This window comes from Ochotona princeps, chromosome 16, assembly GCF_030435755.1.
Source record: "Ochotona princeps isolate mOchPri1 chromosome 16, mOchPri1.hap1, whole genome shotgun sequence".
NCBI classification, from domain to species: domain Eukaryota; kingdom Metazoa; phylum Chordata; class Mammalia; order Lagomorpha; family Ochotonidae; genus Ochotona; species Ochotona princeps.
The window spans coordinates 3,392,520-3,418,478 of NC_080847.1; the positions used below are offsets into that span (position 1 = coordinate 3,392,520).

General features: G+C 42.7%; 2 protein-coding genes across 2 annotated transcripts in view; one reads left to right on the forward strand and one right to left on the reverse strand.

The window, feature by feature from the left end:
* The window catches only part of CDH13 (cadherin 13), an 853,721-nt gene that overhangs the window by 603,439 nt on the left and 224,323 nt on the right, over window positions 1-25,959 (reverse strand). The window lies entirely within an intron of this gene.
* On the forward strand, window positions 15,148-15,564 carry LOC105941754 (peptidyl-prolyl cis-trans isomerase NIMA-interacting 4-like). Its single transcript, XM_012926575.2, has one exon. The coding sequence runs from the start codon at window positions 15,157-15,159 to the stop codon at window positions 15,550-15,552; it is 396 nt and encodes a 131-aa protein (XP_012782029.2). The 5' UTR covers window positions 15,148-15,156; the 3' UTR covers window positions 15,553-15,564.

Consider the following 25,959-nt stretch of genomic DNA (forward strand, 5'->3'; position numbering starts at 1 on the left):
AGCTGCCATCTGCAGGGCTGGATTCCTGCCCTGGCTTCACCAGTTCCAATGCTTCCCCTGAGCACTGTCTTCTCTAACTTTGGCTTAGGCAGAATTTACACAGGGACAATCAGGTGACACCCAGGTACCCCTGAACTTCTTATTCCCAGCGTGGAACAGTGGGAGCCTGCATTTAGATGATTTTAGTTGTCCTCTTAAGGATCACTGCCCCTATACTGGGTTACTAACCCAGCCTCATAGCCACTTGATGACTCTTGACTCTCACCGACCCCTAATTCTTCTAACCTGGACCTGCTTCATCTCTCAAGTAGCTAATTGCTCCAATATACTGTCTTAGGATTCTAAAACTAAGACTTTTTTTTAAAAAAAGGTTTACTCTGTTTCTCTGAAAAGCAGAGAGAAAAAGAAAGGGAGACGGAAATATCTTCCATCCACTGGTTAAATTCTTAAGTGGTCATAAGAGCTGGAGCTGGGTCAGGTCAAAGCCAAGACGTTCTTCTGTGTCCTCCATGTGAGTTCAAGGGGACCAAGCACTTTCTCCATTTTCTCTTGCTTTTCCAGGCATATTAACAGGAAGATGGATCAGAAATATTGTCTAGGACTCAAACCTACACCCACACAGGATGCTGGTATCCTAGGTACCAACCTTATCTGCAAAGACACAAAGCTGACCCTAAGACATTCAACAACCCCTCACACCCTCCCACACATTCTAGGCAAATTCATAACAGTGGTTTGTCAATTTCAGTATGTCATGTCTTGGCTTACCTGCTCTACTGGCCTTTGCCTTTAGGCCCATTTCCCCCTGACCACTTTGTGTTGACCATCTGATCCATGACAACAGGCCACCATCTTCATGCATTTTATTCATAGAAGGCTCTAGCAGTTATGACCCAAATTTGCACCATCTTCCCTCTTGAACAGTCCTGGGTGGTGAGTCCAGGCCGAACAAGGGTTAGACCCAGAATTGGAGAAGTACGAATTGTGACCAGAAGAGCACTCTAATCTGTGTAGATGCCTGTGCACCATGCGGATTAACCAGTAGCACTCAGCCTCTGGAGTAACTCAACACGCAACTATGCTATTACTTCAGTTTTACTATCTGTCCACTGGAAGAAAAGGCTAAAGTTCAACTGACTATATCCAAAAATGCCTTTGAGACTACTTTGAGTCCTATTTCTTTGTTTTAATTTTCAGTTTTTAAAAAAATTAAACCAATATCTGTTCCGGAGTTGCATTCATTATTACAAATAACAGAACTTCCAATCCCATCCCCCATCACAAGCATGTTGAATTAGGACTAACACACTTATTTTTTTTAATGTTTAGACAAAACTGGAAGAGACCTGATCTTCATGTATCACTCTCTTTAAGCACAGTAAGAGAGAGAGAGATGATAGTTATTTTCTCTCTCCCACGAAGGTTCATGGAGTAGACTCAGTGCCAATAGCATCTGAATCAAACTATGTTATGTACTTTCCTGTTCTGGTTCAATCACTCATCTACTTTAGGCAATATTTTGACCTAAAAGAGGATTTTACACTAAGTTGGAAGATTCAGTTATTTGGGACTGCAATGGTCTATTTGCAGTCATTCATGCACTAAGTTAATAATTGTCTGAACTCCTCTCATCTACTGTGGAGATTCATTAGGTTTTAGAATGGAATTGAGCAAAATAACTTAGGCTCAAATTTAGTTTCTGTGATATGGATCAAGGAGATCCCGTATTGCTGAGTCCTCTCTCTCTTTTGGGTACCACCCAAGCAATGAGTTAATGATCTCCTACAACGTCCACCCCCACCCCCCACCCCCCTGCCCAGGAGAGCCCATCCTGGAGCAAAGCCCATAATCATGGACATCAGGAGGACATCAAAACCAAGAACCGAACTCTTGTACCCACACATGATGCATTTAAGGTGTTCAGAAAACAAGGCAAACATGTAAAATCCAATGAATTAACCAGAAGTAGCAGCACATGACTAAGGTAAACACAAGAAACAGGGGAGCAGAGAGAAGGTTGGGCAGTTGGAGCAGAGGAGGAGAAATGGACATAGGCTGCCCTCACAGAGTTCCATGGTGACCAGAGAGAGGAAGGTGGGGGATCTCTGAAGGTTACACATATGGAGCAGGTTTTGTGCCATGATTGAGTCATGAGACATGAGCACATGCAATTCAGGTAAGATCTGGAACAGAGGTGAGACCGAGTGACAGATACATAGAAAGATCCCAGGGAACCACACAAGCTGGCATGGCCAGCTCATGGCAGCAGACTGTGGGCCTTTAGAGAGTTCTGTGGCTGAAGCTAGGATTTAAGGTTGACCATGACCCTCGAGTACAGCAACCAGCTACAGAATACAGCAAACAATGAGAAAGAGGCCACCAAGAGGACAGGAAGATGCCACAAATGCTCATAGTTACCATGAACTGCTGCATCAAGGCCTCGGATGTGTACATCTTGGTACTGGATTTGGTTGGCTCATTTCATCCTGACCATCACCCTGCAGGGAAGATGCTATCTCTATGCCCATTTGACAGATGGACAAACAGAGAGATGGTACACCAGGCAGGGTCAACATCGCAACTCCAACGACAGTCACCCCAGAATCCCCTCTAGTTCACTTTGTCCCCCAAAGAAACAAAGACATGTGTCAGATCTCAAGGGGCCACTGTAGGTGTGTGATCATTACAGAGGAAAGATGGAAGGGAAAGGATGGATGGAAAAGTTCTAGGACCACTCAAAATTGGTTGACCACAGCAACTTGAAACATTGGATCTGCCACAGGCTCTCTGCTTGCTTCTTCTGTTGAAAGCACATTTTTCGTGGAGATCACACTGTGCCATGTTCCATGATGAGATTTGGAATTGAAAAGGTATGGAAAAGGATTTCAGCCCTTAGAGTCCCAACTGCCGCTTTGCCTCTCATCTTTCTAGGTTTGCACAGGGGAAGCCTCCAGCACCCCGAGAGCCATAGTCAAGATGGGAATGGAGTGGTTTGCGCTCTGAAACCACAACAACCTCAGCATGATGACAATATTTCTAGCATCACCCACATCCAGCAAACACCCATGATTTTCACTGTTTCACCCACTACTTGGGTGAGAGCTGGATTAAACTGTTCTGCTCTGAACTCTGAAGCATCCTTAACCCTCTGGGGAGGAAGAGATACCTGGCTGCACCCTGCAGGAAAGAGGCAGAGCTCTGGGAATCCCATGGCTGATTCTGTACCTCCTGGACCAAAAGATCATCATTTTATATAGTATGAATCATGCCAATAAAGTGCAGAGAGAAATAACAATATCACATGGCTATCGGTAAGCACTGCTAAACAATCAGGTCACCTGATTAGTGGTTTGAGATTCAGAGCCTGGGAGCATTTTTACAGGACAGAATGAATCTTCCAGCAGCCTTGAGACTTGAATCTAATGAAACAATCGCTACTACTGGAGGCTTGGGCAAAGGAACCAACAGACTCCAGGGAGCTCCAGGTTTGTCTAGGGGAAGGCATTTATTTAATAAACCATGAATAAATAATAGAGAGAATCTGAAGTCAAGGATGTGGAGGAGCCAAGGGACAAGAGGTAGTGGCTAGATGGATCTGAAGATGTTTTAAGAGCAATTTAATGTTTTGGTTCTGCAAGAGACATTCATTACTGGAGAAAGGCTGTCATGCGCAGAGGGAAGCATGAGGCTGCTCACGGAGGTGGCTAGGCCATGCAGTAATAGCAAATGACTCCAAGTCTTAGTGACACTGAGCAACAAGACTTTATTTTTTGCCTGTGCTACATACTCCAAGAGCAAGTAGCAGGATTCTGACAATCACAGAAATCCAACGATATAGTGACCATGATGAAAGCCTTCTATAAGACAGGAGGAAACGGCTGATGCCCTGAGCAGCAACATTGCATGTGGTGTCCTAGAAGTGACATGTGCCTCTTCCATGAACACTTCTTTGATCAGATGCAGTGGTTTGGTCACATCTAACATCAAGAAGGGACAAATTGTTGTTTCTGTGGCCAGTAGGCTATGGTTGCTGAACAGTAGTGAATATAGTAATATCCACCATGTGAGTACTGGCAAAAGCCGCGAACAAAAGCCTGCATCATGTATATAACATTGTAAGTACATCCACACAAAAAAACAACTTCAAATGTTAAAAAGCAAAGTGCAGAAAAATACTACAGTAATCCTCTTCATAACAAATCCATAAAAAATTCTATGTATCAATAGATACACAAATACACATATTCTCTCTTTCATACATGCACACACGCACACACACACACATTCTCACAGTCAATGGTACTTCTAAAGGTTTGTGGACAATAGAATTAAAATGTAAATGTACTATGAAATCTATGTATATAAAGGGTCTTCAAATAATTTGTGGAAAATACGCTTTATGAAAAATCTGAGTAAGTTTCAAAAACTTATACACCAAGAGAAACTTTTCAGTAAGTTCCATTTTTCTATTAACTTTCTGAAGAGCACACAAACATACTGTGTGTGTGTGACAGTATATACATACATACAGTATGTGTATGGGAGAGATGCTCCAAGGATTTCAGTGTCTAAAACCTCAGGAAGTGCCTGGCAATATAACTTAGTGACTTTTCTATCTTAGCTAAACATTCAACATCCCCTGCAGCCCTAACCTTCACAACCTGAGATACAACAGCAAACTCTGATAAAGTTTTTCTTCAGTGCAGTGTCATGCATAGAAGATCTTATCTTACCATGGAGCCTCTTAGTATATGGTGCTTTTTTTCTTTCCCATGAATAGAGAATTTTTATCCAAAGTAAGTGTTTTGGGGCTTCTTTCTGGCATATCCAAATTGCCATCACCATTATTTTGCTTTGGGGCCACTAAAAGTGTCACTTGACTGAGTGCTGTGATGCCATTTCAGCTGACTAGAAACCCAGATAGCCACTGAGGGACTAACCTGTGGGCAATACATTCTCCCATATAGACACACTGGACAATCCCATGATTCACACCCAAGATAAGAGAAAGAATAGTGCCAAGAAGACATGAAGAATTCAGAAGGTGTGCAGTTCAAATTTCATGAACCATCTGTAATACTGCATTGAATACTTTTAGACAATTGTTCATTATGGATAACTCAGAACATGAAACTGGATTGGGCTAAAAACAGATACTCTATGAATGAGGGCACTTCAAAAATCTGTGTAAAATGGAATTAAGAGATCAATTTGTTTTGGTGCAAAATCGAAAATGTACTCACATATGAGTTTAGTCTCTGAGGTCTTACTTAAAAAAAAACACATTGATGTAACTTCTATGACTACTAGCTGTATGGATTCTGCACTAAGCTGAGGTGCCTTTTGGCTAAGAACAAGTGTAAGCTGAGGTGCCTCATTCACTGAAGGTGATAGAGACCACTTCTTACTTCTCAGGTTTCCACGAGCTCCATCAATCAAGTGTTTGCACTCCTGCCCATTTCAGAGGGATTTTCATTATTAGCTAGTTCTAGTTGGTATTACATCTGACACTTTCTGGAAGATTTTGAGTATCCAATTGTAAGGAAGGTACCTCCTCCCTCGTGTTCCACTTGGCCATTAGTTCTTGCAGTTATGGGAGACTGTAAGGGATCCAGATAAGTTTTTCTTTGTAAGAATTTTTGTCCTCTCTCTATCCCCAATTCCTCTCCCCTTAGGATCCTATTCTAGGGTTAGAAAAAAGTGATGAAATGAAATTGTAGGCACAATGACAAATAACACACGTCTTATTTGTCCCAAATAATCTAGGACTTTAAATCAAGTAAGATATATACACTTCTAGAAATGTCTTAGATCAAAACACCCCCACCTCTAAGACACATGACCACACAAATGGGGTAATGTGGGGAACAGGACTGGTAGCCTCCTGTGGGTAAGGTCTGTGGACCTCACTATAGTTCTAGCATCTGGATATGACAAAGGCTCTAGCCACACAAAGAAACTTTACTGGTAAAATCATGAAAAGCAGTTTGGCATCCATCACAATGAACATTTTCCAGTGATTAAAACAAATTACCTACAAGAACATGAACATATACAGAGAAATCTTAAAATACATATCTGTTCTGTGAAAGAAGCCAGTCTCTTTTTTTAAAAAAATATATATCTGTTCTGTGAAAGAATCCAGTCTTTCTGATGACTCTAACTAACAAAATTCTGGAAAGTGAAAAGTACAGAGATAGCAAAAAGTGCTGTGGCTGCCGGCACTCTGGGATGGGGAGGTGAGAGGGAAGAGTAGTGGCACACAGAGAGGATTAGAGCATTTTTAGGGCAGTACTACGTACATGGTGGATGTGCTAAAATCCACACATCTGTGAAGTGCAGAGTGGACTTCAAAGTAAAGTGCTGACTTAAGTTACTGGTAATGTATCAGTATTGGTTCATCCCTTGTAACATACCTCACACTAATACAAAATGTTAATGCAGGAGGTTGTGTGTGGGAAAGAAGAAATAAATGGGAATTGCATGCCTTTTGCTCAGTTTTCCATCAACCTACAACTCCTCTAAAAAATTTCTTAGTTTAAAAATATTTTCTGAGGGAAACAAAGTTTAAACACAGCAACTTGGAAGGCTCAGATCCTAGTTATGATTCAAAGAGCAACTCTATTCTGGGAAGGAAAGAGTCATGATACTTAGGAGAGAGGAGATGAAATGGATTCTGGGCTCACATCAAAGCCCCACATAGTGCCAGTCACAGGACATATCACCAGGGGCTGCCCTTGATGGAGAGAATCATCCTCATACAATGGCTCAAATATGGCTCTTCCTTTAGGGAGAGTTAGAAAACCAACATGAGGCAACATAGCTATGACCACCAGCAACTTGTTTTGTAGATTTGCAAAACAAAAGAAAACCTGACAAACGTGCAATGATTTGCTTTTCTCAGACATTCAATTATTTTTAACAATGAGAACAAGGGTTCTAACGTGGTAGTGTAGCAGGCTGATGCTCTGTCTACAGCACCAGTATCCCATGTCCTAGCTGTTGCACTTCTGATCCAGCTCCCTCTTTATGGCCGTGGAAAACAACAGATTATGGCCTAAGTCTTTGGGCTCCTCCATCCACATGAGAGAAATAGAAGAAGCTCCAGGTTTTGGATTGGCTCAATTCCAAACATTTGTGACCTTTTGAGGAGTGAACCAGTGGATGGAATAGTTCTCTCTCTGTCTCTCCTTCTCTCCGCATAACTATGTCTTTCAAATAAAAATAAAATCTTAGAAAAAGGAGAATAAAAATGAACTGACAACCTGGATCACCCATAACTTAGGTAAGGTTCTGATTCAAGCTGCAGTGACCCTGGACAATTGCTCTCTCTCAACAATGGCTGCAGATCTACAGGGTACAGATGGAGCCTGACTGGGGCAGGTGGGGCTAGCCTGTGTAGTTCCTCTGAGAGCCAGAGAAGAGCAAAGAGATGGGGTCATCCCATCACCCAAAAATCCATCTGTTGTGTTTTTCTCTGATTTCTTTCCTGGCTTTCCATGTCACTAAACATCTATTCATAGAAAAGATTCCACCTGTCCTACTTCTGTCCTCAAATCCTACATTCCCAGTTAACCTCCTGAGTACACTGAGTAGCAGCCTCAATACACTGGAATGAAGGATTTGGTCACTACAGTTTGGGGTTGAAAAGCCATCTTCCCCAGTTTACGTCCATCTCAAACTCAGGAGTAGCTCTGGTTCTATTTGTCAAAGAAGCTGGCCAGAGAGGACATGTCACAGTCAAGGCTCTTCCTCCCATCCCTGTGCACAAACAGTAATGGAAGTTCAGCTATGAGGCAGCACTACCTCTGTTCCACAACATCTACTCAGAGACTCTGACATAAGGCTGGCACCATGAAGAAACCTACGTCCATCCAGTTCAGCTGCTGCAGTCTCAACCTGGGGAGTGGCTCCCAGATGGGCCAGTCCCATGTTAGACCTGTCCTCCAATGTAGCTGATCAGGAGTGACAGGCTGGCCTGGGAAACACGCCTAAGATACACAGATCCCAGTGTTAGTTATTTAAAACAGTTCGAGTTCTAGTCCTAGTTCATATGATATTACGATACTATTACGCACAGCTAATTCCTGCAACCTGGTTCTTTACCGTGAGCTGAAAACACCAGACGCAACGAGGTATCTTAGGAGGTTTATTCCAGCGGGGCAGGAACAGGGTGGAAGTGGTGGAGAGCGGCACCTAGGGGCCATTTTGTCTGCCAGGTGTGGGGGGTGAGGATTGGGAGGGATTGAGGGCAGGCCCCAGGGGATTGGTGTCTGCAGGTGAATGCCTAGGGATGACTGGTGAGTGGGCGGGGTTGGGGAAGGGGCTGGAAGATTGGGGGTGGGATTCTCAGGTGGAATGCGGGGTTACATCTGATTGGTGGATGGCTGGACTGGCGTGAATTTCGTGAACTGTGAGGAAGAAGAAATGGCGAAGGGTCCAGGGTGGGATAGTTGAATAACTCCTTACACCCAAGGCAGACAACAACGCCATCTCCTACCTCCTCACAACCACTACATTCTGCTGAAAAGAAAAATGGGTTGATTTACCATGCAGTGTAAAAAGATTGGGAGGGGATGTATAGTCACAGGCTGCTTAGCGGAGCAACTGTCCCTTTCTCCTAACATGAGCAGGAGAATCACTATTTCAATCTCTATCTAATCACTAATCTCTAATCTCTCCAAAGATATTAGCAACACAACAGAGTGCAAGAGCATCCAGAGCATGGAAAGAACCAGATTCTCCAACAACCACTGACAGTGTGCAGCAGAGTTAGATCCAGTCATGATCGACAAAGGTTTGTGTTTATTTGGAAAAATGCAAAGTTATATTTAGGTGTCCCTCTTTCTTTAAACCTCACTCTAATTGTTTGTTATTTTTTGAAATATCACAATTAGCACCAGTTAAATATGTGCTTAAATATTTTAATGACAGGTTATAATTTTAACAGAAAAAAGCAGTTTAGAAGAAAATCACAGGATCCTATGATTTCCATGGAGGAGTCAGGGGAGAGACCAAAGAACCAGGATGTGGATTCGACAGAACCAGGCCCAGTTCTGTCTGTTGCTTCCCAGCTGTAGGGATGTCAGTAGTCCACACCATCTCCCAAAACCTCAGGTTCTTATTTATGAAGCATAGACAATGAAACTTGTCTCATTAAGTGCTCTGAAGATTAGTTCAGACTCAGGTTGAACAAACTCTTCCTTGGTTGACTGTCCTCTAAAAAAAAGAAAACATATTGCTGCCTTGAAACCAAGAAAGAAATTCCAAGGGAAGTTAAACTGTGAGAAGCATTTTCTAGAGGGATCCCAGGACTAAGAGACCAGATCTTTAAGCAGATGAGAAAAGGATTCAAGTCACAAGGTTGAGAAGAAGATAATGACAGGCTGAGTACCCAGAATGAGGAAGTAATGGATGCAGTGGTTGAGGATAAAAATTCAGACACCATGAAGCAGTCAACAGGAACATACATGGGAGATGGACAGAGTATTCAAAACCCCTGCTTAATACCAAACAGCCACCCAATCCACATCTATTCCTAAATGGGCAGAATCAATGGATACAATGTTGTAGACCTCAACTCTGAGAAACTCATGGTTTTCAGAGGGTGGCCAAGCAAGCTTAAACTAAGGTTATGAGTCAAAAAAAATTGTACTGATGATACCCAGCTCTGCTGCTGCTAATGGGTTGTGCATTGTCTCTGTGATTTTCCAATGGGTATGTCAACAACCAGCAGCCTGAGGCTTGTTTTCACACTTAGGGCTCATGTGATTAATCAAATGAAGCCTCTCTTTGTTTACAGAGGTGTTGTCAGAGTGGAAGAAATTATGTAAGAAAGATTCGGAGAACACTAACCAGAGAAGGGACTCAAAGGTCAATAGCAATCAAAACAAAGACAATGATACTGATTCTGTCTTTTAGCTTTGTCAAGATCTTTGCAATTTGTTCAGACATCAGCCTGTCCACTGAGATGTGTTCCAACCTACTTCCACTTCCAGCATCTCTTTTCAGATCGCCATAAACTCTCTCCCTATACCAAATGGTCCAAGCCAAAATCTCTTGGCTTTGTAAAGAACATCTGGAGGTCAGGGCACCAGATAACAAAAGTGAGTTTAGATGAAAAAATTTACCAGGAACTACTCAATGGCTGGAATAAAATGGGTGGATGCCAACATAATTTCACCTGCTGCAGCAAATGTGGCATTAATTAATGGGTAGGTGTTATGGTTGGTAGCCAAGAAAGGGAGCCAAAAAAGGTGTGTGTGGTGGGGGAGGTTAAGAAGCTTAAAAATATTCCAGGTGAAATGCGTAAATAAATCCCAAGCAAAGAATGAAAATGTGAATTAATCAGGAGTGTGCTGAGCCGTGGCACTGCCAGGCACAATCAGAGGGCTTCTTAATTGCTTGTCAAAGACCAATGCATCCTGGCAAAATGATCCTCAACGAATGCTGGGACTTTTTTTCCCTTTGCTTAACCTGGCTTCATTTATCATGATTAGAAAACAAGTCAAAATTGATTTCTGTTTATTTTATAAGCCAAAACCCTAGGGAGTCCTTCTTCCCAGCTGGTTTGATCCTTTACAACTTGGAGGGGGCACCCCAACACTACCCAGGGCTGCTTCTTGTTGCTGCAGTAGCTCAGGGCACATGCAAGAGTAGAAACAGTGGGAGTGGTACCAAGGGGCAGTCTCGGGCTTCTACAAATCATTTCTGCCCTTGTACTTCCTTCTTAGCTTCAAATGGGCAAACTGGAGGACAACTGATATACGCAAACAGCCCACATCTTGGAATCAGGCAGACCTGAGATCGATCCTTAGCTCTGCCACCTAATAGACTTTTGGCAATGAAGAAGCCACTAGGACAGAAAAAAAAAATCTGAGACACAGCTCAGAAAAAATGAGGCAGATACCCCCTCCTGTTGTCTGGGATGAGGTGGATGAAAGATAGAGGCACAGAACCCACCCTGATAGGTGGGCTTTCAAGTTTGAGGTGTTTACAAGTTTGAGGAATTCATAACTTGATTCTACATTTCAAGAATACAAGATCAACATCTGTTTTCAGTTATAGTCCAGAACAGGATCTGGTCAATGTTGAGGTTCATAACTAGTACATGTCAATTCCATCATACATGCTGACCAGCTGTTAATTCATTTAATTCAGTGCATTCTTGCTGGCTAGTATTTATTCCTTACACAGAGCTAGAGAAATAAGCCTATATTTTGCCTCAGTATGTCTCTGTTGGGGAAGGAAACATTCTATAACTTAGACTGCAGTGGGCAGAGTCATTCACTTTTTGATGCACTTCCCAGACACATTCTTGTTTACAAACATTTATATTTGAACTTTATGCTGTCTCCACCATGATCCTGAGCTGCTCAGATGAAATACAAGGTCAGTTTACTTTCACCCCATTGCTCTGTTTCCCAGCAAATCATGAAACACACACACTCACACACACTCAGGCCAATCTTCTCCATTCCACCCAGAATTTTGCTAATCAGGCAAATCATACTGGGATGATTTGCACAGTGCTTGCAAACAAGCCATGGCAGGAACAAAAAGACAATACTATTGGAAGGTCCAAAAACATCCTTTTCTCCTGTAGGGGCATTTTTTTATTCCCTAGACTCTAGCAGAACATGTTCTCTTTCTGGAAGTATAATCAAAGAAAAAGCAATCAATAATCATCACGGCCCTTGCGAAACCACCCACGAGAGGCATCAGTGGGAAGCCTTGGTATGCACAAATCGGCCGTAGCATCCAGGGCTCCTGGATCATCCACAGGTACACGTCCTCAATGCAAAGGGCTTTGTGCTTGGGATGTAGTGCTCAGGCGTGTCCTGCTCCTTTTGGTGTATCCTTAATCCTGACAGTTAATTCCAAGCCTTCTGCCTGGGAAAGTTTTTGCCACCTAGGTTCTTGGCATTTGCCCAGCTAGGAAGGAAGTGATTGATGTTTCCTCCATTTCCTGCACAACAGACAGGGCTGGCCAGAGATCTCAGCTGCCTCGTGTGGGCCTCTCCTAGGCTTACCTCTTGACCCCGACTCCCGATTTCATCCCTCCCATCTCCTGGGGGATGCTGCTGGCTCATCAATTACCACCACCTCCCTCCTATCTTCAATCACTTCCTCTCTGCTGCCAGCTTCCCAGCAGCTTACAAATATGTTTAAGGGTTATTTATTTTGGGAAACTGACAAAATACAAGTCCTCTTCTCAATTCTGCTCACCTCCTAAGTTTCCTATCTTGCCTCCCTGCAGCAACAGTGCTTTTTGATCAACTACACTCCCTTCCTGTCTTCCCCATCTCACAGCTCACAGACACCCTAAATCATCAATTCACGGAAACTCTTGCCATGCAGAGCCTCAACCACTGAGTACAACTCAGTTCCAAAGCTCCTTTTGTGTGCCCTTCCTGTGATGTTTTATTCATTTTTTCAAAGATTTATTTATTTTTATTGGAAAGTCAGATATACAGAGAGGAGGAGAGACAGAGAGGAAGATCTTCCGTCTGATGATTCACTCCCCAAGCGGCTGCAATGGCGGGAGCTGCACTGATCCAAAGCCAGGAGCCAGCAACTTCATGCAGGTCTACCATGTGGGTACACCGTCCCAAGGTGTTGGGCCGTCCTGGACTGCTTTCCCAGGACACAAGCAGGGAGCTGGACGGGAAGTGGAGCTGCCTGGATTAGAACCAGCGCCCATATGGGATCCCGGAGCGTTCAAGGTGAGAACTTTAGCTGCTAGGCCACTGCGCCGCGTCCCACTCATTCTTTTTTTTTTTTAAGATGTATTTATTTTTATTACAAAATCATATATACAGAGAGAAGGAGAGATAACATTTGCTTACTCACATTTTCTAATGCTTTGCAAAAGCACAGGTTGGCCCCCTGGTTCTTTGCATGCAACAAGCACTGAGGGAATTTACGGCGGGGGGGGGGGGGGGGTTTGGGGGAAACACTCCCAGCAGAGGAAATGGCAGCTGCAAAGGCACTGAGTTAGGAAAGAAAATTTGACTGTTTGGGAAGGAACAGACAGGGTCTCCTTTTTTTTGGGCCATAAAAGCCAGAAACAGAGTAGCACAAGACAAGCTAGGAGTGAAGGATGGACTGACCTCTCCTATAGGTGTAGATCTCATCCACACTCTGAAGGCGATAGGGAGTGGGGATGACTGTTCAATCCTTGTAATCAACTGTATACAGCTACATCCGCACACCAAGTGCAATGAAGTTGCTGCATTATTATGCACAATGGGAGGAATGCAGTATCTGGAGACTTCTCAATATTTTGTTATGCTGAAATAGATTTATCTTTTTTTTTCCCTTCGGAAGAGTACAGAATGCTTTCTACCCCTGTTGGCAGAGGATGACATTGACAACAAATGGTCCAGTTGCAAGAAGGCATACATGGATCTGTAGTGTGGGTGTGGGACTAGCAACGGGTGTACAAGATGCTGTCTTTAAGTTGAAATGCCAGACCATTAAGCATCATTCAGTGTACATGCATGCACACACATGCCACCTCCTAGAAACATCACCCACCCCATTCCCAAGTTCCAAAATTAGAGACTGTACTTGATAACAGTAGAGACAGGACATTTGATAAGATCAAACAAATATGAAACTGAGCTTCAGATAACTTAAGGACTATGAAAGTTCAGTGCTATTTTATGGGAACCTTCAATTTAGAAATACAATACAGATAAAATACGACTTTGGTGTAAACCACCTACGAATTGTGTTATTAAGATCAATGAATTATTAAAAGCATAATCTGTTAAGCACCAAGAAATTGTCTTCTAGTGTACCCTGGAGGGCACAGGTAAATGCATTACATACAGAAAAGTCACCACTTCCCTGGCTGTAACTTGCACATACTCCAAGGTGAGCACCTGACATCACATTCTTGGTCCCACTCAGCTAATACAAGTCCCAGTGGGTTAGGCACAGAGCGAGGCAATCTCCAGCACCCTGTGATGGGCAATTCAGGTCACACATTCAAGGAAGCACTTGTGTCAAAGTTGATAGGTGTGATCTCCATACATGGCTTGTATGATGGTCCCATGAGGGACTGCCTCAGCTACAGAGAGCTGCTCATCCAAGGTCTCACCCCACCTCTGCAGCTTACAACCACATCGATTAAAGCCAAGAGCCCTCTTTTAAAAATAAGCCCTTTATTAAACAGAGATGATAAAACTCCAGCTTTGAGTTTATTTCCCTGAGAACCCAAACTCAGACAACCTCACTCGGAATCCCAGCCTCAAGTAACTGGAAGCAGCCACGCACCTCCATCCCTCCACTCCTTTGTCCACAATATACTTCCCCCTGCAATGTCACTTCTCACTTCTCACTTCCAACTAAGGAGTTGGACAAAATATCCAACTCCTTTTTCAAAATCTGGAACAAGTGCCCCATGCCTGGAAACATTGGAGCCCTCAGGACCACTCAAGCACTTGGATGGTACTGTTGTATTGAGAGGTTCAATAAACCAACATCAACCCAAAGCAACTATAATGAGCACACATATGAATTTTAAGTCTTTATTAGATAGTTTTAAAAGGTGAAGACAGGCAGGTGGAATTTTAACATTTTATTTAACTTTATATAATCAAAAGGTATCATTTCAGTGGGAGACCAATGTTAAAACTGATGTGATTCAAAACTTTTTCCACATATTAAGTCTTGGAAACTTGGTATGTGTGTTTCATACTCTCAGCCTATTTTCAAATAAGCCACATTTCAAACTCACCCTCACACGGCTCACAGTGTTGGATATTACAGAAGATGTGTGACCCAAAGACAGAAAGATCAAGATTCATCCACAGGCTGGCATGAGGTTTTGGATAAATGTTTGCTGGATGCAACAACAAATGAATGGATGTATGAAAAGAAGGGTCAATATGCATTCATGAATGTACATCTTAGCGAGCCAGCCCACGCCTGGATTCGTCCCTGCCAACCCACCCCAGCCATTTTCAGGACCCTACACTGTATGTTGATGCAATGTAAGTGCAGTATTAACAGTCAAGGGTCTGGACTTAAAACATAAATTGTAGAAGACAAAATTCCGTCCATAGATGCTGAGCCAGAGAATATGAAGCTATCTGAAGCCTCAGTTTCCAGAGCTAAGAAATGGGGATGGCGAAGCAAGTGTCCAAGATGCCACCCAAAGGAAAAAGTGGTTCCGGAAAAGGGGGGGAAGGAGGAGCAGCTTCGGGGAGTGACAACGCAGACAAGAAGGCTCAAGGTCCCAAAGGTGGTGGCAATGCGGTGAAGGTCAGACACATTCTGTATGAAAAGCATGGCAAGATTATGGAAGCCATGGAAAAGTTGAAGTCTGGAATGAAATTCAGTGAAGTGGCTGCCCAATATAGCGAAGATAAAGCCAGGCAAGGGGGTGACTTGGGTTGGATGACCAGAGGGTCCATGGTGGGACCATTTCAAGAAGCAGCATTGGCCTTGCCTGTAAGTGGAATGGATAAGCCTGTGTTCACAGATCCACCAGTTAAGACAAAATTTGGCTATCATATTATTATGGTTGAAGGGAGAAAATAAAATCACATAAATAAAAAAAAAAAAGAAATGGGGATGGCTAGCAATCAGACCTGGTGTTGGCTGAAGAGCAAAGTTAAGTAACTGTGCACATGAAAAAAAAAATGCTCAGTGGCAAGGCTGACAAATCAAAACTGAATCCAAAAGCCTTATGCAAGAGTCATATATAAACAGAACACGAGGAATAAATTCTTCCACTTATTTCTATACTACTTACTCATTGAACTAATTTTTAATATTTTTAATTTAAAAAACAAAGTGATAGAAAAAGAGAAAGAAATATTTTTTTAAAAAGGTTTATTTATTTTTATTTGAAAGTCAGATATACATTGAAGAGGAGAGATAGAGAGGAAGATCTTTCATCTGATGATTCAATTCCCAAGTACCTGCAATGGCCGAAGCTACGCCAATCTGAAGCCAGGTGCCAGGAGCTTTTTTGAATCTCCCACATGGGTGCAGGGTCCCAAGGCTTTGGGCCATCCTTCACTGTTTTCCCAAGCCACAAGCAGGGAGCTGGATGGGAAGTGGAGCTGACGGGATGAGAACCAGCGCTCTTATGGGATCCCAGGCACATGTAAGGGGAGGATTTTAGCCACTAGGCTACCACGTCGAGACCGAAAGAAATGTTTTATACGCTGGTGCACCATCACCACCAACCCCAAATGGTCACATGGCCAGGGTTGGTCCAGGTCAATGTTAGGAGGATTCAGGGGCCCACATGCTTGGGCCATCTTCTGCTGCTTTCCTAGGCCCATGAACAGGGATCTGGATTGGAAGCAGCCCCTGAACTGAGGCTTTCTCAAACAACTCTGGCATGGCCATGAGCACACACTTCCCAGATCCCTAACAATTAACTGGTAAATGATCAGAGCTGCTGTGTGCTGGGACCCAATGGCATGTTTCTTTCCAAAGCCATACTTCCTAGTTATTGAGCTCATCCACAACAGATTCCCAAGGCACACCCACTTCTAGGGGATTCAGAACTATTTTAATGGGCATCTTCGTTCAACCATGTTAAGATAGCATTGCTGAGGGCCCGGCGGCGTGGCCTAGTGGCTAAAGTCCTCGCCTTGAACGCTCCGGGATCCCATATGGATGCCAGTTCTAATCCCGGCGGCCCTGCTTCCCATCCAGCTCTCTGCTTGTGTCCTGGGAAGGCAGTTGAGGACGGCCCAAAGCTTTGGGACCCCGCACCCGCGTGGGAGATCCGGGAGAGGTCCCTGGCTTTGTATCGGTGCAGCACCAGCCGTTGCGGTCACTTGGGGAGTGAATCATCAGACGGAAGATCTTCCTCTCTGTCTCTCCTCTCTGTATATCTAACTTTCTAATAAAAATAAATAAATCTTTAAAAAAAAAAGATAGCATTGCTGAAATTCCTAAGAAATGCACAATGGCTGAGGCAATTTCACCTGACCATTCTTCCTCTGTCCTTATCCTTACTCTTTGTCTGACACCTCACCTAGCCCCCTTTTTTCTTCCTCCACTCATATCCCCATCCCAATCAACAACATTTTGGGCCCTGTTAAACAACGTGCAAGAAAAGCACACATGCTCCAGGAAGACAAGGCCACTTCTCCCCAGGAGGCCTACTCTAGTGTGTGAATAAATAAGATAATGTCAGATCATGAAATGCACTAGGAAGAAAATAAAGCAGGGTAATGACATAAGGTAATCAGCAGAAGATCTGTGAGATGACATCTGAGCCAAGACCTGGTTGACAAAAACGAGCAGGCATACAAATATAAACAGCAGGAGACATAAGACATTCAGAGACCTTGCACAGTAGCAAGCCCAGTGTTTTCAAGGAACGGAGAGGTGACACAGTTGGCTGTCACTTCCTAGGCTCTCCAACATGCAACATCTTGATACACTGAATATTTATGGTACAGGGTCTTGGAATTTCCATAAAGCATTCTAAGGATCTTGCATATTTCATTTATAGTCACTTTACTGAATATACTAATTAATCTATCAGGTTATAATAAAACAAGTAAGTAAAACATTCATTTTTTACAAAACAACAAAAAAAAAAAACCAAAAACAGTATATTTACACAGTGTTACAAATCCCTCTCTCTTTCAAATAAATGTTATAATAAATGCTTTCACTCAACCAGGGAGACTAAGTCTTAGAAAATGAAGGTGAAACTGATAAGAAATCACAGTGAAGGGCCCGGCGGCGTGGCCTAGCGGCTGAAGTCCTCGCCTTGAAAGCCCCGGGATCCCATATGGTCGCCAGTTCTAATCCCGGCAGCTCCACTTCCCATCCAGCTCCCTGCTTGTGGCCTGGGAAAGCAGTCGAGGACGGCCCAATGCATTGGGACACTGCACCCACGTGGGAGACCCGGAAGAGGTTCCAGGTTCCTGGCTTCGGATCGGCGCGTACCGGCCCGTTGTGGCTCACTTGGGGAGTGAATCATCGGATGAAAGATCTTCCTCTCTGTCTCTCCTCCTCTCTGTATATCTGGCTGTAATAAAATGAATAAATCTTAAAAAAAAAAAAAAAAGAAATCACAGTGAAGAAGTGGGAAGGAATCTGAAAATAGGGGGTAATACAAAGTTTGGATTTAAGCATCACAGAGTAGAGAGGCTCAGCAAGGGAGTAAAATAATGTGTGTGTGTGTGTGTGTGTGTGTGTGTGTGTGTGTGTGTATGTTAATATCCAGAAAAGGAAGATCCACAGAGACAGCAAGCAACACTTTTATTGGTCAGGGACTAGTAGTGCAAGAATGGCACAGCAAAGCATTTGAGAGTGATAAAAGCAATCTGGACTGACCAGAGGTGATTCACTTCAGGACAGGAAATTTTATGTCATGTGAAGTACACCTCCTTGTAAAGGACAAAAGCACCAGATCAGCACCCTCCTGCATCTGCCCCGCCTTGTTCGTGTGGCTGTGCCTCCGTCTCACTGAGGCCTGGCTGGTGTCCTTTCTGGTCGGTGCCCACAGCCACACATGCACATCACTTACTTGATGTCAGTCTCCCTCCAACACTGCCCTGCAGGGAAGGGATGGAACACCTTCCTATCCTCAGTCTTGCCACTGCCTTCTATATCCTTCCTTGTTCTGCTTTTACTACTTGATGTTCTCACTGCCCAACTTATTTTATTATTTGTCAATTAACAGTTTGGCCCATTGAAATGTCAGTGGCCTTGGAGCCTGAACTCTGTTTATCACCAGCCTTAAGCTGAGCATGTAGAACACATCTTATGCTCTCAGTGTGGGGTAAAGAAATGGAAGAATGGATGCCCACAGGCAAAGTATGCCAGTTTTCCAACACAATGCCTAGGATACAAGAAATAGTAAACCTCCATTAATGAACAGGAGCAGGGCTGGAGGGCAGAGCAGAAAGATGATGAGGGTTGCCAAAATGGTGGTGTTGGAGACAGCAAAACAATGGTGCACCTCGGACTAGGTTGAGCAGTGGGAGGAAGGAGGCTCCTGGAGTGAAGAGCTGCACAGCAGTCAGATGGGAGGAAAGGAACTGCTCTCAGCATGAGCAGCAGCAAGTGTGGCTGAGGGCCAAGGGAAGCTAGTGCTTGGGGGCTGGGCTGAGATCCAGGGGCCACAAACTGTTCGCAGAGCTTTTGGCACACTCAGATCCCGGCTTCAGCTATTTTCCAGACTAGGAGGTGGCCCAGACAAACAGGGCAGCTCTCAAGAGGGCAAAAAGAAACTCATTTCATCACTGCGGACGGTGTTGCCCACATGTTACCCATGGGAAATTTGCATGCATTAATTAACTGATGAGTTGTACACTCACACACCGACAGTCCACATTCCATACTGTTTTACGTGACTCATTCACTTGATTTCAAGCAGAAGATTCAGCATGACACTAGCATTTCTTGCTATGACTGAAGATATATTAAATTTGCTTGCAACTATTTTTGCTATTTCTCCTATCTGAAGATTTGTCTCTCAAAGCTGCTTTTGCCAGCACATACATATCTTTGTGATCACATAACATATTGAAAGCTGAACCTTAAATATCTAACGGACTCTAGTGATATGGAAGCCCCTCTGTTCCAGACTTGTTTCTTTTCCATCTAGGATGACCAATCTGCATGGCTTCCAGGGATCCAGGCTGTCCACAATTAAAATAGCAATGACCTTGTCCGTTTTTTCCAATTTTCATTCATGAAAGACACATTTCTTGGACAATTGTTGGTCAATTGCAAGTATATAGGAAAGTGACCATTAACAGTCCACAGTAGTCACAAACTTTGCAAGCCCTATGTGGTTTTTTTTTTTAGCAATTTCTCTATTAAGTTCAATATCTGTAAGAAATTATTGTATTTGACACTGGTGTGATATGCCAACATTTTAAATAAAAAGAGCTGAAGAATTACACAATCTAAATTTCCAGAACTGCCTGGATGCCTTTAGTAATTTGGAAAATTCAGTCAACATATTGTTGCATAAAAAAATTAGATGCACTGAGCATTTCAATTAGTTGTTTTCCTAGTTATTTTTAATTAAATTCTGAATGACAGAACAACTTTCAGTAATTCTGTTATACTTTTTAGAAGCCCCACCCAAAGTCCCTTCTGAAGTACAATACAGGGATATAACAATACTTTGAACCCTATAGTGACTGCTTCCCTTCAAAGAAAAGGATATGACTTGCTTACCCTAACAGACTTCTGTTTGCCAAAAATATTTTGGGCCTCTGCTATGAGAACCATCTATAAGCAGATGAGACTCCCCTTTGGATAATCTTCATAAAGGAAAATCTGTGTTCATTGAAAGGTTGGATTCATTTTTGGAAAGTGTCAAATGACACTCTGTATTCTCAGTGTGTCAACTGAGGGAGGGTAGGCTGTGTGAGTTTCACACATTCATGTTGTGTAGGTGTGGGAAAGGAAACTAACCACAACCCTGAAGGCCCTCTTGGTGCCCAGCACTGTTCCCCACACACTGTGTGTTGAGCTGATGAATGCGTATGACAGCATTGAAAGGTAATATCATCATCCCTGTCTCACCAACAAGAAACTGAAGCACAGGTTGGTACAGCAACTTGCCAAGAGTACAAAGCTCACAAGTGGAAGAATTTTGATGAAAGAAAGGCAGCTAAGTACCAGCGCATGAGTTTTCAACTTCATATAGCCTAAACAGATTGGCCTAACAGCCAGAAAGCAGGGATGGAAACTGCACTGACCAACAGCAATCGCCTCAAACTCTTTCCATGCTCATCTTGTGCAACGGTGACAAGTGGCAACTCTTTAAAAAGATTATGGTGAGTCTTTAAGATGCATTCATACACACAAGGCCTCACATTATCACCAGACCATGACAAGGGCCTGGGTAATTCTAAATCCCTACATTTTTGAGGAAGTTACAATGTTTCTTGGCTTTATGCAAACACAAAGTGAAGCTCCTGGTCAGCTCAATGTCTTAGACAAAGGCATTCACAGTACCACAAAGGCAACTCTTCATCAACATCAAGCACTCCTACTTCTACTGAGATGGTATCTTCTGATTAAAAAATCATAGCATGTATCTGAAACGTGTAAGAGTTACTAGAAAAATGACAGAGAAGAACAAGATGGCAGTACAGGATGAGGACAGGTTTAAATTGATGGAGAATATTTTGCCAGGTTGAAGCAGAGAGGACAGATTTCAGGATACAGGAGAGGACAGGCTGACGGCAGAGGGGCACCTGGAGACCCACAGACATAGGCAAGCAGCAGAGACAATGGATTCATGTGGCAATGACCAGATACCCCAGTAGCAGTCAGTGATCAGTGATTGGAGCTCTACTAACGATCAAGCTCTACTAACAAGCAGTTCACCAGCAGATCAGGAGGTTAACCAAGGCAAAGAACTGCCCATCCTGCCGATTTGTTTGATCTGACTATGAGCAGAGACAGGGTAGCAGACCCCAAGTGACGATGCAGGAACAGGGTAGATTGCACAGCTCAAACCCCTCACCAGTGCCACACTGGGCACCATTTTGTGTACTTTGGCAAAGTCTGAGTGACTGGAGGGACCACAGTGAACTGCACATTTGCTAAGCCAGAAGCAATATCAATTCTAGCTCAGCACTTTGCATTGGTCCCACAGGGAAATCAGTACTGACTTGGCATCCTATGGGTTCCAAATAAAATTGGTCTGGATGGCCCCCAGATCTGGTGGCCAGCAGACCCAGAACCCCACCAGCGCTATATCAAGTGCCATTTCGTGCACTGTGGCAAAGGCTATAGGACTGGAGGGACAACAGTGAGCTGTGTATGTGCTAAGCAAGGAGCAATCAGGTGCCATTTTGTGCACCATGACAAAGGCTGAAGGATTGCAGGGCCAACAGTGAGCTGTGCACATGCTAAGCAGGAGTGAAATCAATTCTGGCTCAGTGCATTGCACTAGTCCTTCAGGAAAATTAGTACTGACAATATCATCAAAATGTTCATATTATCAAAAGTAACATACAGATTCAACACAATCCCCATCAAAATCCCCACAACATTCTCAAAAATAGAAAAGACAATACAACAGTTCATCTGGAAACACAAGAGACCATGAATAACCAAAGCTATCCTGAATGCAATGTGCATCTGTACTGATAAATAAAAGATGGATACCCAACGAAACTGTTGAGTGTATCTTGACAATAGGATGTTGAACTCTGAGACACTGTTTGCACTTTCAGTGTCAGGATACACTTAAATAGTAAAATGATGGACTTACAACTGGTTTTGAAAGACTATACTATTGTAATGATATAGGGGAAATCAGTGGGGAGGCAGGGAATTGGGGAGTGGCGAAGGGAAATCCTGGAACCTATGGAACTGTATCATGGAATAATAAAATAAGTAAATTTAAAAAATAAATAAAAGACATGAAAATAAATGTAAGAAAGAAAGACGACTAGAATCAGGACCCAGAACAATCCTCAAACCCAGGGATTCTGAAATGAGATTTGAGCATGTTAAGTGTTAGACTAAATGCATATCCCCCTCAGTCTTTCATTCCAACCCTAGCAAAGGAGAAATTCAGAAGCAGTGTGGGATGGCTGGTAAGATCATGGCTTTTCGAGGAGGCTGAGGTTGGAAGTGATGGTGAGGCATCCAACTCATAGTTTTCACTGGAGAGTTGAGTTTTCCCAGTTCAAGCACATGCCGCCACAGAGGTCCAAAGCTCTTAAGAGCTCTTTATCAAGCTCTTCTGTCCTGATGGTTGCTTCTGGACCAAGCTCTCTGTTCAACACTAGGTGTGTTACCTGGGATCTCTCTCCATCTACCCAAATCAGATGTTGAGACCTGTCAGTATCACCTCAAAGAACACTCTCTGGGAGAAACTAGGCAAGAATTCTGGTCAGAAACCATACAGAAACTAGTGCTTGATGTTGGGGAGCCAGTGTGTCAGACACAGCACTGAGATTTATGGAAGATCAAACAGACAAAAAACAAACTACTGGGAGACAGCCTCTTACACTGCTTTTTACGCTTTAAATGAATTTCCTGTGAAGGTCTGTGGCCTTTGCCACTTCCCAGTGAGCAGTCTATGCTCTCCTGAACAAGCATCTCTTTAATTGTCTTCCCATCAGAAAACCTCAAATTGGTCATGCCCTTCAGATACATGTATTTCAATTGTACTCTTTTTCTAAATTTGACAGAAACAGACTTTATATTGAACTTTTTTTTTAAAGGCACACAGATTTTTTCCTAAGGCGGAATTTAAGCACCAGGTAAGAACAACAACAAAAACTTAAAGCAGAACCCACAGTAGACAATCTGTCAGGTCTTTATCCCAAATTCATATAGCCTTCGTTTGATTAATTGGTATGCTTTAATCTTGTGGATACTATAAACTAAATACCTAGACATTTTCCTTTTTGCTTTGGCTGCTACTACAATCCTAAACTCACAGACCATCCCTGGAGGCCAATCTTCACCAACTTCCTTCTAGTTCACTACCTTTTATTCTCTTTTCCTTCTTTCTTTTTTTCTCTCAGTGAGACCAGGGGTCAGTTTGACATGGTTTGTAGATCCAACTGGACATCTGCATGTTTCTGTTGAGTTGTTGCTACACAGACCTCATGGCCTACAAGACCAAAAATGTGTACTACTAGCTGGTCTTCCCAGAAAAAAAAAATTCTGACCTCAGCCCTAGACCACTAGCAAAAAACTAACTTTGAGAACAAGGTCCCAACTGCTTTTATTCAAATATAAAAAATAGTTTGTCATATTTAATTGGATAATTATGGGGTAAAAAAAAGTGCACAGGCTAGGGTACACGAAAACGCATCTCATAAACACAGGTGTAAAAAGAAGTACAGAGAGAGAGGAGCAGGCCAGCTCAAAAGAAACTTAAAAATGGGGTAATGACAGGAGTGGCTGCCCACTGTTGTTACCTCCCATCTTAGTTCAGTGAGCACAGTGAGCAAGGAAAACAAACATTGAAGACATGAGACTGAGTCTTACAGCACTTGGGAGTGGGCACATGTCCATTGGCACTTGAATGACCATGGTCCTGGCTGAAAGGAAACAGCTAACAAACTTCAGGAAATCAGACAGAACAGAGACAGGTTCAGAACACTTCTTATAGCCCATGTCCAACTTCTGCAAATTAAAAAGAGTAGATTCCAAACTCTCATTAAAAAGTCAAGACCTGGCAGAATCACTAAATGTTCAATTGGAAAAAAAATGAACAAATATGCTAAAAAAATATTCTAAGGTGATGATTTCAAGAAATAGAAATAAATACTGTCACAAAATGTAAAATTTCAAGTTTTATGTAATTAAACAACAGAAGGCAAAAAAAAAAAAAAAAAAAGCAACAAGAGCCCACAAATCACACAGTGGAACTCCCAGCTTTGGCCAAGGCAACTAAGGTTGGAAGGAATGCCGATAATCAGGCTGTGTAATTCACATGGAAATGCAGACCAACACAGATTTCATAAGACATGGGCAGGGACAATATCGTGAAGCTTTCAGATGTGGCACAAGGCGGTTAATCCAATGCGTGATACCACCGTTCTACATCATAGCGACAGTTGGAGTCCTGGTTGCTCCATTTCAGATTCAACTCCCTGCTAATGAGCCAGAGAAGGCAGTAGAAGATGGCCCACATGTGCTGCCTACTTGGGAGGCAAAAATGTGTTTCTAGTTCTTGGCTTTGGTATGGCCCAGTCCTCTGCTGTTTATTTCTTATGAAGTGCACACATTGTAATTAGAAACAGGAAGTAACTATTAACAAGGATATTGATCACAACATTGTTAGTAATACAGGTTTGATACCCTAAATAAATAGTTCTAATAGTTTGATTATGAACTTTAATATAGAACATTTTGAGCCACTAAAAAAAAACACTCAAAATGAGCTTATGAAATGATCATCAGTAACACAAAGAAAATCTACATGTGTCCATTTACTCCTGCATTTATAACCATATCAGCAGACACAACATTAAGCACTTTTTACATATTTTCTTGTTGTGCCTCCAAAAGTCTATGAAGCAAGCAAGTGTATCATAATGATAAGGAAGCAAATGTTTATTCAGAATTTCCTCTGTGGCAGGCACTTTGCCAGATATCTTACATGGTTTACATCATTAAATTCTGGCACAATCATGTGAGGCAGACACGATTACTACCTTGTTTTATAAACAGAGAAACCTCCATAAAGCCTTGTCTTGCATTACTCATAAAGAGAGTAGTATACCCAGTATTTGAACATCCAAAGCAATTCACTGAATATCCTAAACTTCTACTCCATGGTTCTATGATGTTGTCGTGAATTTTTTTTTCTAAGAAAGAATGGCTAACCGGATGAAGAAAGAGCAGAGGGGACAGTTGGAAGGATGGAAGCGTTGGTTGGTGAGAGGAAATTTCAGGAAAGAGCCAAAAAGCACTTGCACGCTGTGTGTGTGTTTTACGTCATCTTCTATGCTGATATTTTCTTTGTGTGTCTTTGGGAATAACCAGATTTTTCTACAATGCACTGCTTTTATAACCAAAGTACAGAAAAACATTTTCTATTAAAAATTAATTACAATGCAAAGCAGAAAAGTAGTCAAAATATTATTGTTCTTTAGCCCATTTCTTGCACAGAAATGGATTAGTCATAGGTTGAACACCAGCTGAGTGATGTTCCCATCCTAGTGCTCTCTACCATCCTAGAAAGAAAACTCCAGCACCTATCCAATACACACAGCCGCTTCCTAACAGCACCCAGCAGTCTGTCTCAGACAAGCCAACTATGAGAAAATGTGCTAATGGAATTTTCTTCCCCAAAGAGAAAGTTTTGGAGTAAGGTCAGAGCTGGCTAGAAAACAATGATTTAACTTCCCCCCGTCCCCCACTCCACAGTTTTCCTTTATCTTGTAAGTTGACGATTGGAAGAAAACAACATAGTTGTGGAAGTTCTCAGAAAAACTTTAATCCATAACTTGGACAAGGTGAATGGATGAT

Bases quoted from the DNA above. Each gene is read 5' to 3' on its own strand.
- LOC105941754 (XM_012926575.2), top strand. From the start codon at position 15,157: ATGCCACCCAAAGGAAAAAGTGGTTCCGGAAAAGGGGGGGAAGGAGGA.